This window comes from Toxotes jaculatrix, chromosome 16 (genome assembly GCF_017976425.1).
Source record: "Toxotes jaculatrix isolate fToxJac2 chromosome 16, fToxJac2.pri, whole genome shotgun sequence".
Lineage (NCBI taxonomy): Eukaryota > Metazoa > Chordata > Actinopteri > Toxotidae > Toxotes > Toxotes jaculatrix.
In genome coordinates, this window is record NC_054409.1 from 17658443 (window position 1) to 17678625 (window position 20183).

Sequence of the window (20183 nt, forward strand, 5' to 3'; positions counted from 1 at the left end):
CTTGTCATACTTGGCTTCTTGTTTACCACTTGTCCTCCTCTCATACTGTATCAAAGTCTTTATAGTCAAATGCAATACATATTCAGAAGGATATGTTGTTCAGTTACAGATTGACCTATGACAGTCTGTGGTAAAAAATGATGAATATCTGACAAAAATAAAAAGTCTGTGCCATTTTCTCTTCAACTGAAGCAAACAACAACCGTTTATGATGAAACAAACCAAATAAAAATGTTACATCTAGCTATAAACATGTTAGTGTTATCAAAACACCCTGGCTTTATTTGAAGCAGACTAGATGCTATCATAAAGGGCAACAGTGTGACACTCAGCGTTTTACAAGGAAGATTTAAAGGATGCACCTGCTGTAGAAAAAATAATATAAGAACAAAAAAGCCCATAAATCTTACATTTTCTTACTTTTTTTTTGTTTGAGTTGAATTACTTTGTGCTCAGCTCCTTCAGTGACTGTAGATGCTTAGCACTGTAGAGTTTAATAATAAATCAAGATAGTGTTAATAAAGCAGTGTTTGGCGGATATTTACATCTGCCCTAAATATATACTTTAATTTGAACTTTTTCAAGTGCATAAGATGTTATTGTTAATTTCACAGTACTGTTAAAGCAAACTCTCGGTAGTCCTCTGATGTTTTGTGCTGTTGTATGACAGATTAATTAGTTTCTATCTCTTGCAAATCAATTTATAAAAGTAATGTGACTGAACTAAGCTTTTTGAGCATTTAAGGCTTTTTTTTTCTGAACTAAAAATTGTAAAAGAGAAAATAAACTTGCTCTTGAACAACCTCTCGTGTTCTGTACACCCTGTACACTTGTGAAGCTCATAATGATACTTTTAATACAGACTGATTAAGAGAGGCGATGTTTCAAGTATGCTGTAGCTAACTGAACAGTCTCATGTTTCATAATCAATTATAGATTGGTGTGATATGAAAACCACACCTTAAAGATTTAAAATGATAAAAGATCTCAAATCTGTGTATTTTTAGCCTCAACATTTTAATTTATAAGGATACACTATTCATCATGCTGAAAGTCTCACCATGCTCAAGGATACACTATCTTCCCTGAAGTGAAGTCACACTGAATGTTTAATTCAGAGTTACATGATTTGGTAAACCCTGTTGTTGCATTGCCTCTGCTATAGTGCTACTGAAAGCCTCTACATCCACAGGGGCTAACCATACTCAGGGGTTCAACTTCAGCTTCCCTCCCATTCACTCTGGAGTCAACCAGTTCTGCATGCCACCTTTTACACGGTACGTGTTTTATATTTGGTGAGTCAGTCATTCCCATGATACATATTATTATTGTATTATTCCCCTAATACATATTTTTAAGTACTAAATAAGGGAACAATCATGCTTACACACGTGACTGTTAACAGTCACCGTAGAGTATGAACATGGCTTTGCATGAATCTGAGACTTAATGCCGTAGGCTAAAAGAAGAGCCAGTGAAATCGCTGACAGGATGTTCTCATGACATGTTTTGTAAATGATACATAGAAAGAGTTTTCTTTTTTTTAAATGGACAGGTAGCAGATATTAAAGAAGGTTCTACTAAGCCGAATAAATGTCTTTTAAATTCAACTGAAGAAATTGTGCTTCTGCTTCAAGGGTCCCGGTGTTTTCATGGTGCCTGTGAAATGCAAAACTACACCGAATGAGCTGCGTGCGTTTGGTGCCACTGATGTGGTTTTCAAGAAGCGTCTGCTCCTCCTGATGTGAGACGTAACAGACAGCATGGGTTTTCATGCTTTGATGAGGGATGAACCTTTCATTTTTAGTCATTTGTTCCACTACTTATTTGTTAGGGATGACTTAAAGGGTCAATGTGTAAGAATTGGCCAACTGTCTAATTCATTCTCCATACTCAAACAAATAGGCAGCAGCATATTACCAGAAAGTTATTGTAAAAAAACAAGGAAATGCACTCTTTGTTTCCCTCTCTCCCCTCTCCTTCAGCTGTGCCATAGCCCGACTGGCCATTGAGCAAACTGGGACAAATCTTCTGTCTTCTAATCTATCAAAAAATTAATTACGATGTTGCCAGCTCTCTCTGTGTATCTGTCATTTGGAGTACACATGAGAGCATTCTGGGCCTGGGCTCACTGACTAATCACAATCAAGTTTCAACCCTCACTCTCAAGTGGAGCTAAAGTTCGCTTGAATAAATCTAACCTCAGCATCGGGCAGTTGTTGACATGATGCCAAACCTGCATGGACTGGGGAGTAATGTTTCTCGCAGAACCTTTCAATCTGATTATGTAAGTAGCAGGTTGTTTTCTCCAGTTATTGTTTGACTGATGACGACAGCTGCCACACTGGACGCAACAGTTAGTCACTATTACCTCTAGAGGAACAACGTGGTATTACAAGATGGGATGGGCCATGGCTAGCATGCTAACTTCAGGAGATATCTGTGTATACATGTCTTTAAACTAAAATTCTTACATATTGACCATTTAACTGATACTTCAGTCACTGGTTGGGTGGAATAGATCATTTCCAACAGCCAAAAAAAAAGAGTAGAGACAACAGCTGCTGTGTGTCTAATCCTTGCCCTAAATGTTAAAATAAGTTCAGACTGAGCTACAGATTGTGCACAGGGAAGTCAGTTTTGCATGTAAAAAAAAAGGGAGGGCTCTCTGTGAGAGAGGACTGCAACACACATGCTTCCTGTTCTGCAAGGTTGTTTACCAACTCCACAGTTTCTGTGTTTACACAACTATTTTAACATAACATGATGGCACAAAAGAAGTGCTTATGCTAATGGACTACTGTTCTGATTAGCACAGACATAATGATCCATCAAAACAAACAGTAAAAAAAAAAAAAAGAAAAGAACAACGGAAATAGCAGTGAGCTCTCTACCCACTCTCAGTGAAAGCGCACCGTGACATGGGAGGGTCGGTTATGATTTTTGATTTTTTTTTTTTTCAAAATTGAGACTGGATGCTTAATCACAGCCAGAGAGTGTTTTTTTTAGTGAAGCACACTGCACCTTATCAGCTTCAGTGTTGTATTCACTTGTACACTCTGCCCTTTCACATTTTTATCAACTTTTGTGAAGTGGAAGTGTGAAGGAGAGATGAGGATCTGGTTCCAGGAGAGGTGGAAATAATTCTTGTGTTGAGGACAGATTGAAAAAAAACCCACACAAGGCTAAACTCCTTACCGATGCAACTTTTTAGAAATGATAAGGGTTTGGTGGTACAGTATGAGCCAAATGACTGGGGGTAGAGAGGGATTATCTTCACCATGATGATTTAATTTGTCACTGGCCATAATACTATCTTATTAAAATTAATTAGAAAATGATCCTACACATGCGGATATTGCATTATAGCATCCTACATTACTTACAAAAGCCCATTAAACATTCCTGAGACATCATTTATTGAATCTTTGCCACACTGTTCTTTATAGAGCCATGCTCAGCTCACTGATGAGTGGTGCACCATGAGGGTCTCAACAGAAAACGCTGGCAAGCTGCTAGGACTGGGGGAGACTTTGATCCAATAATGGTAATTCCCCCATGAATGACTTTGTGAAGCTATTTTGTCTTCCCACACAGTATTGACTTATTCCCTTTCACTGCGTATATGGTGTTCCCACACAGAAACAGCACTGCATGATCTCATCTACTTGGATATGATATCTTTTCACGGATACAAGAAAAATGTTATTACATCTAGACCACCATGTGGCACAGCAGGGTTTATGGATGTCCACATGTGTTGCATTTCAGAGGCTCCCTCCTTAGAAGAACAACTTGTCAAGGCTACCAACAAGAGGCTTCTATGATTTACATCTTACGGCAGCTTTTTCATTTGTCCAGTTCATGTGATTTACCATTGACCGATGAGCACCAGAGGGCAAACACCTGGTAAATAAAACTTCATTCAGGCTGTCCTCGACTTTACGAGGACAGACTGCACCATTACCAAATGGCATCCTATTGATCCTGACATACTAAGGACTGCACAGGATATACTGCTTGTAAATCTGGGCAAAAAAGTGTCCTTTTTCAACTGAATTTTAGTGTCTGGAAAGGTTAATCTCTGCAAAAAAAGGAAAAAAAGTAGATTCAGGATGTAGCTCCTGAAGTGGGACAAAACCTCTGGCAGAGTTGCACATGATTGACTCAGTTTTTTTGTTGTTTTTCATACACACCTTGTTTTGTGCAGATTCAAAATATGTTAAATCAGGTAAATCTACATTATAAGTAGCACTTAGCAGCACTAGTTATATCTATAAGCAAATGGTTCTATAAGTTACCACAAGCTGTACCTCTGTGTCTATGTTCAGGCTTGTCACTATTTTTATCCATTTTGCTGTTACAATTTTTCATGGATTCATCAGGGAAGCTAGCTAGCTACGCAGGGCGACGATATTACCATTCTTAATCCCATCACCATTCTTAATTACAATGCCCTGATTGGTCAATTGTTTTTCCAGCCAGTGAAAATAGCTGTCAGTGGGCACAGCGCAGCAAACCTATATACATTGCCAGATAAATCAGATATGTAGGTGGTGATTCGGAGGTCTGGAACTAGGTTAGCATTTTCTACCACAGCATTTGTTTTTGGAAAGAGGGACCAGTACCATATCTGGACAGAAAATCATGGTTGAAAAGTTTGTCTTTCTGACAATCAAAGCTCACTAAAGGTTGCATCTCAGTGATCTGAACAAACAAGAGTAAACTTAGCTATGTCGGAGCAGCTGGGCAACTGGATTACTCTCATCCTTTATACTGCATTACTGCGTGTTCATGCTCCCTGGAGGGCAGTAATAACAGTGTTTCTTTGGGAAAGGCCCCCATAAGAACCTAAGAACCCTTGTTCCTGTGCTGCCACAGTATTATGCAGCAGCCTGACAGAATGAGAGAAAAAAAAATACAGGCCTTTCATGGTAATAAGGAGGCAAAGCACAGTAATAAATCAAACAGACAGAGATACAATTGAAATCCTGTAAGAATTTCAGCCACCGAGAACCATTCAAAATATTATAGAATGAATCTTAATCCTATGCTCCAGTGCACAGTGAAGGACTAGGCAGAAAGAGGTGGGATGTTATTTCGGCTGGCCCAAGCTGTTTGCTTGTGCTTGTTTTATTTATTTTCACTTCAATTCTGGCATGGGCCAGATTTCTAAACAAAGCAGTGTAAATAGTGCAGGAAATCAGAGGGGCTATTTTGAAATTCTGTTATAGTGCTGCTTAAAAAAAAGTAGATAACATCAGCACAGAGGCCATGTAAAAATATCCAAGTGACTGTTCCAAGCTAACGGGTTTTGTTAAAATTAGATGTGTTGTCAAAAGTAAATCGCATACGATTCACTCTTAATGCCCCCACATGTCTGTCAAGTTAATGATGGTACTGTACATACTGTACAGTACCATCACAGACAGCTGCATAGTTTTCATCAAGAATAGAAACATGCAGTGTCCTAATATGCACTCTGGAAGTTATAAGGGACTACAAGTAGAAGCTATTTGATGATCTGACTGCAGGCTATATCATTGTTATTCTTGCCAGAGTTATAGGTTCTTTTGACTGGCATATTACTGGTGACCAAACTGTCACTGTGCGTTGCAAAGATGCCCCCCCTTAACAATATCTTTCCAAGTTGTGACGTCATGCCTGATGCCTGCAGAGTCCATCTGTGTAAAATGGTGGCATTAGTCCGGTAATGACCATATTGTAGTCAGAGCAGAGGATGCGAAGGAGGGACAGGCTGGGAGACAGAAAGAATGACTGGGGCAGAAAGGATTATGTCAAAGTAACCGTAATGTGCAAGATCAACATGCAAGAAATAGAAATGCTGCCTTTAATCTTACAGTGCAACGGCTTAGTTTAGGTAGATTTTTGATTTCTTTTTCCAACTTTTGAATAAGCTGGCAAAACCCAATTTTACAGTTTTTCTTTTAAAAAGTTGTATTGTTTTATTCAGTAAAGCTAGATTTAAGCTATATGCAGAGGTAGAGAAGGGTAAAAAGAATGAAATGATTCTATGAATTAATTTTCTTTCTGTTAACTGCACTACTGTTAAGCTCTTCTGAAAGTCTTTCGGCTGGGTCATCATTTTATTTAATTTTGTGTGTGCAGAAAATGGACTGACCCCATAAGAAATCCTCAGTAGGCTCAAGTGGAGGCAAAGGAGAAATAAACAGCATAAATCTAATTTATTTACTACAATACTACCACAATGACACAGTTAATCCAATAAAGTTATCTCAGTGGTAACAAAACTTATAACGGTTATTCTTCAAATAGCTATGTGCTGGAAATTCATTTAAAAACTGTGAAACAACAATACTTCATCCTCAAATATTCAAGACCTTCATGTACCAGGATACCTAAAATGATTCTACTTACTTCATTTTCACATGTAAGCATCTTAGTTATTAACCATTAATTGAAGCATATCAGCAAATAGAACGTGATTGCCTAAATGGAATATGATTGCTGGCATAATAGCTTTGTTAGTGCACTCTGTAATTGTGATGAGGCAATGAAACGAAGATGGATCTAATCAAAAACAATCTCTTAATTTACTTTAATCTCAAGAATTCGATGGGACATGGTGCCGGAAGCAAATGCATGGGTGAGTGACACGAGCATGTGTTTGAATCTAATTAACTGTGTAATGTGAGAAGTTCTGCTGATGAACTAGTCTGACTGTGTGGGCAAGGATTGAATGGAAATTATTATGAGACCATCCAACAAATAATGGGATGAGAGACTCTGACTTGCATTCAAGTGAAACACAGAATTATATGAAATCTCAAAATATCTTGAAAGTCTTTTCTTACAAAGAGGAGAACATATGGATGAATAATCAGTTTGATTATATTGTTTACATTGCTTCCACAAAAGCCAGCACAGTCCAAAAGATAATTCCATCTATTCCCATATGCTTCTATTTCACATGTAAAGTCTTCCAGTATTCTGTGTATTGTTTACAGTTGATGAAACAATTCATCACCTTCTGTGTCCTGTAATGAAATCACAAACAATGCTCTCCCATTCTACATATAATGAAAAACTACCAAGGTCAAAGCATTCATGCAGTAAAAAGAAAGAACTGCTATTGTCAGTGCCGTAGAAGCAGCTTATTGTATATCATCCATTTGCTGCTGAACTCAATTTGCCCCATAATAACTGTCAGTCATACCCCAAATAAAACAGCATTATGTTGATCATTTCTGTGTACCGTATTTGCTGTGAGTATAATGACTAAAATAAAAACCAGCCCTTTCAATTTAAAAATCCCCTTTATCTTTTTTTTTTATCTAACCGGAAAGAAAGCTTCTTACAATCCACTTAACTGTCTTTAATTCAAGGATATCTAAATTACTTCCACGCTATCATGATAGTAATACTGTCGCCGCCTGCGAGATCAAATCAGAAAAACTAAATTTGTTCGGCAGTCACACAGATGAAAGAATTTATTTTTTCAACTTTCTGAGATTTACCATATAAACTGTGAAGAGTGCTGAGGCAAATAAGATGCTTGATTTCAGCACCTTGGATAGAGACAGTTTCTCGCAAAAAGAAACCTTTGAGAAAGTGTTTTTCATGGGGAACTTTCTTTACAAGCTGTATTGGAAAGAAAAAAAAAGGATTCTTTCCTGATTTGAAATTTGCTGTGTAGTTAAACTCACACATTCAATACAAAATAATTGGATGCATTTTTTTCAGGTGACATTGGTGCTTAACATTTACTCTTAAGGCACCATTAAATGTACACTCAATGGTAAAGAGGGCTTGACTAATTATTTGCCATGTTTTGTTTGTGTTTTTGTGATCACAACAATAATGATTCCATTTTAAGTGATAACAATGGTCAAAATCTCTAGATCAAGAGAGCTTGATCTAGAGAGCTGAGATTGACATAGTTTTCCATAGTCAAGCTCAATTTATAAGTCAGTTTTCTTTTGAAACAGTTATTCAAGAAAAAAACCTAAGATTTTATAAACTAGGGTGTGATATGGAATTAAGATAAATCATCTGTAGTCTCCTTCCATAGACATTTTTGGGCCTCAGTTGGTAAGAACATTTCCAGAATATCTTCTTGTGTTTTGAAATCAAACTTGAGCTGTTAGACATCAGTTTAGAAGCACTATAAAGAACACAAGCATGCACAAGTCAGTGGTAATCTATAATATCACTGCTGCTTCACTGCTTCAAGTCTGAAAATGAGAAACATGTCATTACTTGTTAAACCCACTTATCAGGCCTTTGCTGTGAGAGCCCCTAGAGATCAGAACAACCTTCCTGAGGATATCAGGCCGACTAACTCCGTGCCCTCTTTTTGAAACTCCCTTTATACATATTATGAACTTTTCACTAAAAGAAAAATGATGTAATAAATCTTTTTTTTTTCAACCTGAATTACCATGCTATTGGCTTATCATCTGTCAAGAAACCTCAAAACAATGTTTTTGTTTTCATCAAGCACTCATGATTCAACCTCTCTACAAATTTATGTCTTTAAACTTCCCACTGGCTCAGTTTGACCTGAAGATCCTTAAATGACAAACATCCAGCTGATGTAATTTTTTCCGACATTCTTATGCTCCATTATCCACAGCACAGAGAGCTGAAAAAGACAGGAAGAACTTGAAGGTGTCTTTAATATTCTGAGTCCGTCATGAATGTAAATGGGAGTGGACATTAGAACATTACAAATGCCTCTCAATGTAATGCACTGACTACAGCCTCAAAAATTACCATAGAGTTGAATCAACATTTGCTGGCACTCTGAACATAAGCTTCACAGAGATGGGATTTACTGAAGGGCTGTTGTATTGGTTCAAGTGTCCTCTATAAACCCATAACTCTGAACATGTTTGTTATTTTTGTGATTTTAATACTCAAAAATCCATATTTGCTTCATGTCTTTGTCAATTTGCTTCTTTTAGTCTGTGGTTAAGCTCCCAAAGTTTTACTTGTTGGTACCACTAAAAGTAGAAAAATCTAATTAACATTTTTAAAAGGTATATAATATATATTTAATAACCACTGCTGAGTTGAAGCTTTATTACTGCAATCAGCCCACGAAGTTAACCACCCATCACAATAAACTGGCCCTTTAAAGCTGGTGCCTAGTTGCGAGTCTGACAAAGACTTGCGCTCTTATCTTATGGCATCCTTTATAGTTTCACGAGAATGTTCACTGAAAGCAGTACAGATCAGTTGTCATGGAAGGTTTCACCAAACACCAACCATATGTGCTGATATGCTGTTGTCTGAGTATTAGATGAGGGAAAATGTCTGCAATACTTTAAAACCCCAGCTATAGATATACCTATCTATAAACTATTTTGAATCAATTTTACCTAATCAATATATTCATACATTTAAAGAACTGAATATTACATAAATGATAGCTGCAAACGCCAATGGGGAAATGCATTACTAAATTTCGCTTACAATAAATAACCAATTTTAGATATTTAAATAACTTTATACCTATATTAATAATATCTATATTATTCTAAAATTCACTGGATCACAACACAAATTGTTCAACTGCCAAAATATTGAGTTAGACAGCACCTAGAAGCCATACTGAAATTAATTTCGGACATGTAACCTTTCTGAATTCCCACGGCACAGGAAAACCTGTCATACACTACATTTCTAAAATGGCTGAGATAACATGTCCAACATTTTCAGTGTTTTGCTGGAGGTGAACTGACTCAGATGTTCTGCAGGAGGCCTGGAATAAACCTTTTTGTGTTTGTGTAGGTCACACAAAACACCAAAGCCCTGCGCTGACTGCAAGACAGAGGATTAGGAGGAACGACACCTCCGGTGAGGTGTTTAGAAGAGATGCCGTGCACTGACTCTGGGGCTGGAACATATTCCGAGCTTATGTATTTTTAGACCTTTAAAGATGATGTTGGAAGTTGTTTGTCTCTTGTTTGCTTATGAGTTATTCACTTGCAAAAACAAAAGTCTTCAAAATGACCAGCATATTATTAGCTGGATTGGATTTGTGTTGCATACTTATTATGGAATTTGAATACAGTTACAGTTTACTTATCTTTTTTTGTGTCTTAAAGCCTGAAGACCCACACATGTTTTTTCTAGACCTTTAAATGTAGCTTAGCTGACATAACCTTCCTATGTTGAGTGTGTTGTAGTTGTTGTGGCAAACACGACTACAAGCTTTGATTCTGTTGAATATATGGAGTTTTGGAGCTCTCAGGTCTCAGCTGCACCAAACCTTAACCTGAAACAAGGTCTAATCAGCTAATATGAAAAGACCTGTGTGGGCTCACTACATCTTTCAGACATAAAATATGAAGTAAAGAAGAAGAATTCGCTGAGAGCAGAGGGCGAGTCCTTGGGCTTTACTTTTGTGGATTAAAAGTCAACAGCGGTAAAGTGTAGTCATAATCAGTATTGGCCCCTTTCTGAGATTATTTCAGAAAGTGCAGGACTCGCTTTAGGGGAATATTTTTCAAATATTTAGAAATAGTAATACAAGACACGACTGTTCCAGCATCTTCTCTTCAGAGCTTGTTGCTCTTATGGTGACGTTCTATTGCCAGTCTCAAGGGAGAGAGGCACAGGCGTCCCACGCAGTGAATTAGTCAGTACTTAACCCTGACAGTTTCTTCTAGCCTCCTGTTTCTCCTCTAATTACCTTCCCTTCCTTGCCAGTAATTAAGTCATCCCACAGCGGGGGCTTTTTACCACTAGGATGAAGAAGGGAAGTGGCATGGAGTCCCTCCCCAGATCAGCCCCTTTTGATTCTCCCAAACTTATACAGCTGAGAAATGCAGATCAACACCCAGTATCAGCACTGCTCCAGTGATTGTAATTGCAGTGTAGCCCCAGGATAACATTGTGTTTACCACGTGTGTGTGTGTCTGTGCCTGTTTCCATATGTGTAAATGTAAAATATTACAGTAAATAGAAATTTAAGTAAAGTAAATTTTATTTCTATGTCATCCTGCAGTTAATATTAATAAAGTTTGATGAGCTTTATGTTTTTATGTCAACCAGTTATGTCCATGATATTTTCTGTGCCACACAGCAAACAATACTTTGCAATAAGAACTATAGAATAATTTTGTTTTCAGAAGAAAAATATATTCTTATTTGGTGCCCGACAGTGATGATGTCAACTCAAGAGATTTTCAGCTTGCCTGATTGGCTGAGGCAACTGCTTGAAATCCATGTGCTGGAAGTGGTTATTGCTTCAGTCAGCAAATGGGAATTCACGTCTGCTGCCAGACCGTGAGGTGACAGCCAAGATCCTGTTTTGGTGACAGCATGTTCATGAGCCGTCTGATTTTCTCAATCACAACCAGCAACACAGAAAACGTGCAAAATATATAGATTTTACAGCAAATGTCTCTGCCGCAATATTTTATTTTACTTATTTATTAACAACGAAGGTTGGCAGGTGAGCAAATACTTCTGTGACTGTGCTGCATTCGAGGGCTGGTGGGAAAACCTAACATCCTGAGCTCCAAGTCGGTCGACTGCCAAAAAGCATTGCGTCCCAGAGGAAGAAACTTTTTATAGTTAACTTATTTCTTTATCTACATTAATTGCACTATTACTATTACTCATTTATACTAGTATTTACACTATCACTGTGTCAGTTTTATTTATTTATTTTTTTAAAGTATATTTTTGGGGGGATTTTTGCCTTTATTTAGATAGCCAACAGCAGCTGACAACAAATGAGGGAAACCTGCAGCAAAGATCCCCCGGGTACATTTAAATTGGGGATGTTGCATCTTGAGACCCTCAGCCACCAGCATGCCCTTTTATTGAGTTCTTCTCAGTGACAATATAATAGAGCAGTTGCAATGAGGCACATTGAAGTTTAGCTTGCGTAAGATAATGTCAATGTCAAAAGTTACTGCAATAAGGTGAGTTTTTATCTTGACTTCACCACAATGTTCATCCTTAAGAGACTGTCTCTATCACCATGTCACTGCTGAAGAAGAAAAAAAAAAACTAATAAACAAAATGATGGTGAAGCATTGGTAGATAAGCACATGGAGGAATTTAAAAAAGTTAAATGGTATACAATTTTCTAGAGTACTTGTCTAAGTCCTGGGTGTAAGTGAAAAAAGATTATAAACGAGTGATTTTTTTTAAGCACAGCGCTGATAAGATGCGGAGAAGGCTTTAATAATAGATAGCTTTTGTTTTGTTTTTTTTTTGTTTGTGAGAGAGAGGTGAACTTGGGTATGTGGTATTTGTGACTCATCTGAGCCACTCCAATGCCTCAGTGAGGCGTCTCCTCCTCACCTTGACTGTGACCTCACTGCCAGCGTACCTGTCTGCTCTCCCATTCCTTGTTGTGATACTGAACTCACTGGACTCCCTTCTATGTCTCTGGCACTTGTATATGTTTTCTTTGTCGCACACTTTTAGCACCTTCCTGTCTCACTGCCTAATGGCATCTCAGACCCTTCGATGTCTCTGTCCTCTTTCCTCAGTCTGTTTCATCCCTCCTGACTTCCTGACTGCTGCTCACCCTCTCTTCCTTTGGCTACAGCCTGCTGAATTAAACATTGCTGCAGCCTCTCTCAGCAAATCTGCCGACTACATCAAATCCGCCTTCCCTCGCTCTATCCAATTACAGATGGCTCATCCAAACTAATTCAAGACCTGAGTCGGACAAATGTTACACCTTGTTACTGTTTAAAACAAATGGGGCCCAGATCAGCACTGACAGACACATCCACGTGGAGCACATGAGGAAATTCAGTGTATTTTTGCCATTGTTCACTGTTCGTTAAAGGATGTTAACATGCTGCATCAGTGCAACAGACGACATTGTGCTCATAACAAATTAAAAGACAAATAAGAATTAAAAAATAGAAATAAAAGGTGAATTGAGTCCCGAGATGCACGCCTATTTGTTTGATGAACAGTTTAATTTGGAGACTGAATAAAAGAAGTTGTTTGCACATGCAAATTAGAGCTGCATATTATTCATTCAAGATTTAATGCTGTTCAAATGGTTGTCTTTGGACTGACTGTAGTTAGGAATAATTAATATTACGAAGGAAATATTCAGTTGGAGAAACGCATAATGAGTGTTTGTATTAATTATAACCATGTCATGTCTGTCAAACATTACATCAAACAACGGTTTGATGTTGGACCGGAGTGAGGTGGAGGACAAAGGTCCATTTCGGATATCCATGTTATAAATAATATAATGATATAATCAAATTATGGCAGTGATAATAGATTCAATGGAAATACATGTTCTATGGTATTAACATTACTAGTTTTTGTGTAACATAAAGGAGGATCTGAGTCAGATGAGGAAAGGCAGGCAATTAATGAGATTTTTTTTTTTTCTGTGAGCAGATATGCAGCCATTTTGGTAACATATGTATGTGCAAGCAATCTCCAAAGGTTTTTTTTTAATGAGTCAGTAATTTACTATCGTGACAACAGATATTATATCATGGCTGTGCAATTATCTGAAACAGTGCAGTCAAACATATTATTGCTCAATTTCCCTTTTTAAATGAGTGTGTCTGTCACTTAGTTTATACATTATGTTATCATACTTACAGAGTATGCAACATATTTAAAATTTCTGATGATTGTCAAAGTATTCTGAAAGCATGTATTCAACCAAATCCAAAAATGAGTCTGCTTTTGTTGTTGCCATGAATAACATGTTGGTTTTAATTTAATTTACTGTTATTTTTCCACAGATCATTTGAGGACTTTGTTCAATTCCTTGGATAGATTTGGACGTTTTGATGAGCCCTGGTTCAATGACAAGGACAACTCCATCAAACCTCTCTATTCATTCACTTCAGCATGGCTTTTCAAAGCGCGATCACTCAGAGCTATGCATTTTCATAAATATTTTTATTCTAAATAACAACCTCCATCTCACTTCTTTGATTACAGTGCATTGCTGATTTGAGGCCTTTAAAATGCATTAATGGCTACCAGATTTGCATTTATATTGGATTTTCACTCAGGCTCACAAGAACCTGGCATAGAGCTCTGCGAACAAAGACCAAACAGAGAACACGCATCATCTGAAACACATTCAACCCCCATAATAGAGTACAAGCGACAGAACGAGAGATGCTAGTGTGACCAAAACAGGCCATCGAATTTCTCCATGAAGCGCACACTGATACACATTATTGAGCTGTAGCCCTGATACAAGAGCAGTAGGCAGGCAGCAGTGAAAGTGGCTTTCATGTGACTGATGAATACCATACAGGAAATGTACACTCATGCATACAATAACAGGAAAGAAAAAAGGGACTTTAGTTTGAAGATTGCAATCAACAGTGACACACTAGTTATGATTACTTACCCAAAACGCAATCCAATCATTTCTTTAAGAGACATAAGTCTAGAGGGAAAGGGTAATTGGTGTCTTGTGGTGTGTCTTTACCCTTCAAGCGACAGTGACCTTTTCAGAGCACTAGACAAGAGGCTGGCACCTCCTAAATCTGTGTTTATCCTTCAAATTAGGCACACTGCCCATGTTATTAAAGATGGCGCAGATTTGTTTGTTGCTGATCAGGTTGGCATTGTCCACGCAGCGTGCCTCCGGGGTAATCTCTCTTGATAAGAGAACCCGAATGGAATGGATGCTTTGTCTCTCCGCAAATCTGATTCAACCACTTTCCACCACTAAATCGTCGAGGCAGAGAAAGTCCCCGGGGAAATTTACAAAGCGATTCAGTCCTCATTGCTGGTTAGAGTAGAGCACAAGCTGGGCAATCATGTGCCGAGGAGGACTGAGGGTATGTATGATTTCATTCCAACCAAACACTACACCAGCTGATGTCACTTATTTCCTCACCCTCTCTGGTTGAAGATGTACTAATCGCTGAAATTAACTGGTGGTCCATGTTGGGATGAAAATCCTTGGAAAACACTTAGACCTTTGGGGGAAGGTTTCACACCCTTGACTCAAATATTGTATATGATTATCTATTAAACATGCATTCCATGCTCCAAGGCGTCTTTCATTCAGTCCACAAATACAGTCATACAGTATACAGCACTGTGTTTTGCAGTGTATTTTTTCCATGTATGCTGTATTATGTGTATCCATATGTGCTATCGTACAGGATACATGTTCAAAGACATATCCTAAGTAAAATCACTCAGATCATAAATACAAAAGTACAAGGAATCTATCAGACTTTACTTTGTCTGACAGTTCTGCAGATGTCTGACAGATGTGAATGTGGAGTGTTGATTGTTGTCATTTAACTTTTAATGAGAAATACATCAATTTTTTCACACTCCTAATGCCAGATTTAATTGTCTTGTCACGAGGAAAGGGATATCTAGCACTGATGGGTGAAATTGACACCACTAATGGTTTGTTAAGAGAGAGAAACAACAGGAGCCACCTGGGCCCAGTAATGCTCCCAGCAGCACCCAACATCCAAACACACACACTCTATTTTAATAAATCACTGCAGCATCACAGACAGCACTCGACGGCTGTACAGTGTCTGTGGAAAGCGGCTTCAGAAGTTTTGCCTCTGAGATTCATGCCTCTGTGCAACATCCCGCTCTGTCAAGTAACACGTTATGCAAATGCATTGTTTACTGTTCATGTGACAATATCAAGGCACGAAAGCCAGTGGGGACCGGGAGCTGTGGCAAGTTACCAAGAGAGACAGAGGAGAGGGAGAGAAGAAACTCGGTGAAAGAACTGCCAAAGGAATGTAGCAAATGACTCTCTTACTCCTTCTCAGTCTTTCTGTGACTGAGGGGATGCAAGGAAATCAAAGCACATCATTGTGAGAAAGAGGGTTTCTAGCCATCTAATTTCTGCATCTGTGCAAAATATAAGATGGAAAATATAAACCTGGTCACAAGCAGAGTTGAGTATTGATAACGATAGAAAAAGACAGAAGTATTTGTAATGCTCCTAACACAGTTTAGGGCTGCAGTTATTATGAAAAACTGAGACCTAATTGTATATGAAGTTGTCATTTTGTGATGTGTATGTAATTCATAAGCAGAGGGACAGACGAATCAGATTACTCCTTAAATATAATTTGTTCCTTGTAGCATAATATAAATTTTTACATTTTAGACTGTATTTGTACACTTTAACTGTATAACGTTAAGTTAAAAAATAACTCCAGTGATGTGATCAGGGTTATCTAATTTATAGCAGAATGTCTGTGTTTCAAACTGGAAGAGTGTATTGTAGTTTAAAGGACATGTACATTCCAGGCAGGGAGGATCTAATTATCATTATGGGAAGTACAGGACCCAGAATTTTTGGGCCTTGTCCCATACAAGGTGAGGGTATCTCAGTCTCTGCTGTACCAGTTTCCTCTTTTTAAATCTGCCCCTCTTAAGTCTCCCACCTTCTTGGAAGTACCAATTTATCTGTGCAAATTTGTACAAATATTAAAAGTAAGAAGTGAGGCGGCACTTCTCACTCGGGCACACTGCGCCTGCCAGTACTATCTTCCTATAACAGTACTAAATGCAAACAAAGTGCCTATTACTGACTAGCAGATTAATACAAGTGTGCACATTTGGTTGAGAAGATTCTAAAGTTATATTATGATTGTTTTTTTTAGAATGTCACTCAGTTTGGGGGAATCAAATTCCCAAAAAAGACTTGGAACTTGAGTAACAGCAATGGAGTGCAGAAGTCTTCACAGAATACTTCATTAATATAAGAAAAAGAAGTTCACAGTGCTGAGAGTGGCTGAAAGTATATATATAAAAAGTGCACACTTAATAGGTTAAAAATGTACACAGTGCAGCTTTTTGCAGCTAAAATCTCAGAATAGAAAAACCATTAAAACAGACAGCCTCTTAAAAAGCCTGTGTGGCATCAGTACACAGGTTGAAAGTGAACTCACCTATAAATTTTATATCTGGTCGTAAATCCTTGGCGGAATCTTTCCACAAAGGACAGATAACTCCGAGAGTGGTGGAAAGGTCCACGGTCAGAGATGAGCCAGTCATATTGCTTGGTGACATGTTGCTCAGTGGCCAATGGGTCCTGGCGGGAAGACTGAACTGTTATATGGTCCCATATAAACAGGAAGCAGATGACCTCAATAAACCTCCAGTTCATGCTTTTTTTTAAGCCGCTCTCTGTTCATTCTCGCTCCATTATGTGGAGACCTGATGGGAGAGAAAAGAAGAAGGAGGGGGGGAGGAGACACAGAAAAAGAGAGCTGTTACGTGACAAAGTCTATTTTAGCAGTACAAGAAAATGTCATAGAGTTAGGTTAATTGTGTTGTACTGAACAAATAAGATAGTGCCCTTGTCACTGTCACTTTACTGTGACATGATGTGTATTTATTTTCTCCTCTTTCTCAGATTGTTCACCCTTCATGCCTCCCTGGAGTTTTTCAGAAAGCCACACAGACTGTGCCTCTCCATACAAGACTGTTACCCTTTTGCAGATGAGCATGAAGTACATCCTGGGCTGTGTGGCTGTCTTTTTTTTTAATCTAATTGGTGTCATGATAAATTCTGACAAGGTTAGAAGGAGGCTTTATGATATGTTATGACATCCAGCCACTAATGTGGAAGAACACCATCTCCCTTTACCCAGTGGTGTCAATTACTGCTGGAGGAAACTTTCAACTATTGACTTGCGACTTCATGAATTGTTAAAAATAATGTGCTACAAAATGTTTCCTTTTTCATCAAATACAAAATAAGACCTCGCTTTGGTTCCACTAAAGCTTCTAGGGATGGTTAATATCACTCTTTGCATTACACAGTGGCACAATACTAAACATGACCCAGTGTAATATAAATATTTTAGAGATAACGCAGAGTGAGAATGAGAACGCTCCACTGCAAAAAATCTCTCTGATCTCTGGACACAGAGTTCAGCAAAGCAGCATAGTCTGTAGGAACACGTCATCTAAAAACAGATGCAAAGGCCAGATTTATGGTGTTTCTTTATTTAAAAACCATAGAGACAGCAGATAAGATGCACCTTACCCTGCCTGGACTGGGCAACTTAAGTCAGTAACTCAGGCTCAGAATAGAAAAGTATGACTAATACTCTGATATATTAAACAGCACTATATAATTTCCTCTGTATTTCCTGTTATAATAATGTTGCAGTGAAAACCAACTTTTCCATTACAGTAAAAGAAAAACAATATTTAACATCACATCTTGGTTAATGAAAAAAAAAACACATTTCAAACAGAACGTTAAAATGACTGTGAACATTTTTATCAACTTGGCAGTGAAATTATGTCTTTTAGTTACTGATAAGGAAACGATTTTCATCAGTAATTGCATTTAAGAACTTTGGCCTCTGGCCGTGGAGCACCCAACAGTGTGCTATCAAGTGCTAGTGTATGCAAAAATTCTTCCCCCTTTTTCATGGTTTATTAGACAATAACACATCATAAAAGAGCAGAGAAAATTTAATGAGCCTAATCTTTTCCTGTTAAATAGATGATGAACTACTTGATTGCAAAAGTTAAAGTAATCACAGTGGCATTCTTAAAGGGACTTTTTTAGTCACATTATGGTTAAAATTAGTATGTCAGTTTCCTATGACGCTTTAAATGAATTCCATATTTTATTATTTAAACACTGTTTCACCTACTTGCCAAAGGATGAGGAAAAATCTGGGATGATTTGACTGTATCTAGCTGTGTAGCTAATTATAATTATGCTGCCATATTTGAAGTATAATCAGTTCTTAAAACTGATTGTAATGGAATTTCTACTATCAACTGAGAATACTGCATTCCAGCTATAATTGCATATTTGACAGGCAGAAAACAAGTCTTCTTTTCCCCCCATCAACCAGATAGTCAGTGGCAATGACAAAAAATGACAGTGTACTTAACAGGCCTGTTTTAGGCTAATTACATCGGACTAATTTGAGTTTGGCTGTCAAAATAAAACAATACGTAGTCTGAGAGGGAGGGACGATGCTGAGCAGGGGGCTGATAATGATATGCCTTTGTGTAAAGACGGAGTGTGAGTATTTCTGAATATTCATATGCAAACAAAACATGTTATGAGCAAATATGTAAGTGAAAAAAAATGTAACAAAAAAATATAACCACCGGTTCATAATGGTTACTTTATTTGATGAATGCTTATATATCAGTCAATGTTGAATTAGGCAGGAACAAAATACATGTGGATTTAGTTTTTGGCACAGCCAGATGAATCTTATGTCAAAAGATTATTTTGTTTTGGTTGTCAGGTGTTTGAAAAGACAACAGTTACACACAATCATAAAATTATGTGCTGACAGACCACTACTAAACTTGTCCATTTGGTTGAAAGACTTTCACACAAAGCTGGGGCTGTGGTGTATGACAGGACAACACAGAAGCCAACATACTAGCCAAGTCACTACTTTACAAAGTACCAAAAACCCACAGCCACAATACACAATATAGTACCCCAACATACACACACAATTACATGCTAAATCTTAGCAAAAAGTTACTTAGCATTGCGTTCTTGAGAACTGCTCTACCATGAAAATCAGTTCTGCATTTGACCTAGTGGCTTAGTCATTTCCACCACCTAAGGCGTCATTGCTGTCTGAATCCCTGAAACCTCCTGCAGTGAGTACATTTACATTCATATGGCCCCATGATGAGAGTAAATCCTCAGCGCTTCTTTCTATAAGCCAAGTTTCTACTTGTATATTAAGATCTCAGTATTTTGTACTGCCATGAAAAAATATTCATCTCATGCCAGATTTTCTGCTTGTTTGCTTTGTGAGTTTTGCATCTGAACATTATCACACCTGAAACCAAAATGTACTGCGAGATAAAAGGGACTCTGACTGAACAAACAGCACCAAGTGATAAAGAGGAAAACTGGACAAACATGAGTCATTGTGGTCGCTTGGGTCCCACGATGACATGTATGTTGTCGTGTTTTTATTATGCTAAATATTTTCCCAGTGTTAAAAGATCCAATCTCTCTTGATAATGAGAAAAGTATTCATGATAAAGGAAATAAAATGTGAGCAAAAGATTTTGTGTAGTTAAAACATATTTTTACGAAAAGAAAGATTGATCAGAACAAACAATTTGAGGGCCCCTACTGAATCCACTGAATCCATGCACCTTGATGCAGCACCCTGTCCACATTGCGTGAGGTGAGGGACTTTTGGTATTTTGGGGGTTGGAGTCATGTG

General features: G+C 37.9%; 1 protein-coding gene across 1 annotated transcript in view; it reads right to left on the bottom strand.

Annotated features, from left to right (window-relative positions):
• brinp1 (bone morphogenetic protein/retinoic acid inducible neural-specific 1) overlaps positions 1–17113 on the bottom strand; it is a 73746-nt gene extending 56633 nt beyond the window's left edge. The window contains exon 1 of the mRNA XM_041059150.1: positions 16896–17113. Coding sequence (XP_040915084.1) covers positions 16896–17113 — 218 coding nt within the window. The remainder of the gene's footprint in view (positions 1–16895) is intronic.
• Between the last annotated feature and the right edge of the window lie 3070 nt (positions 17114–20183).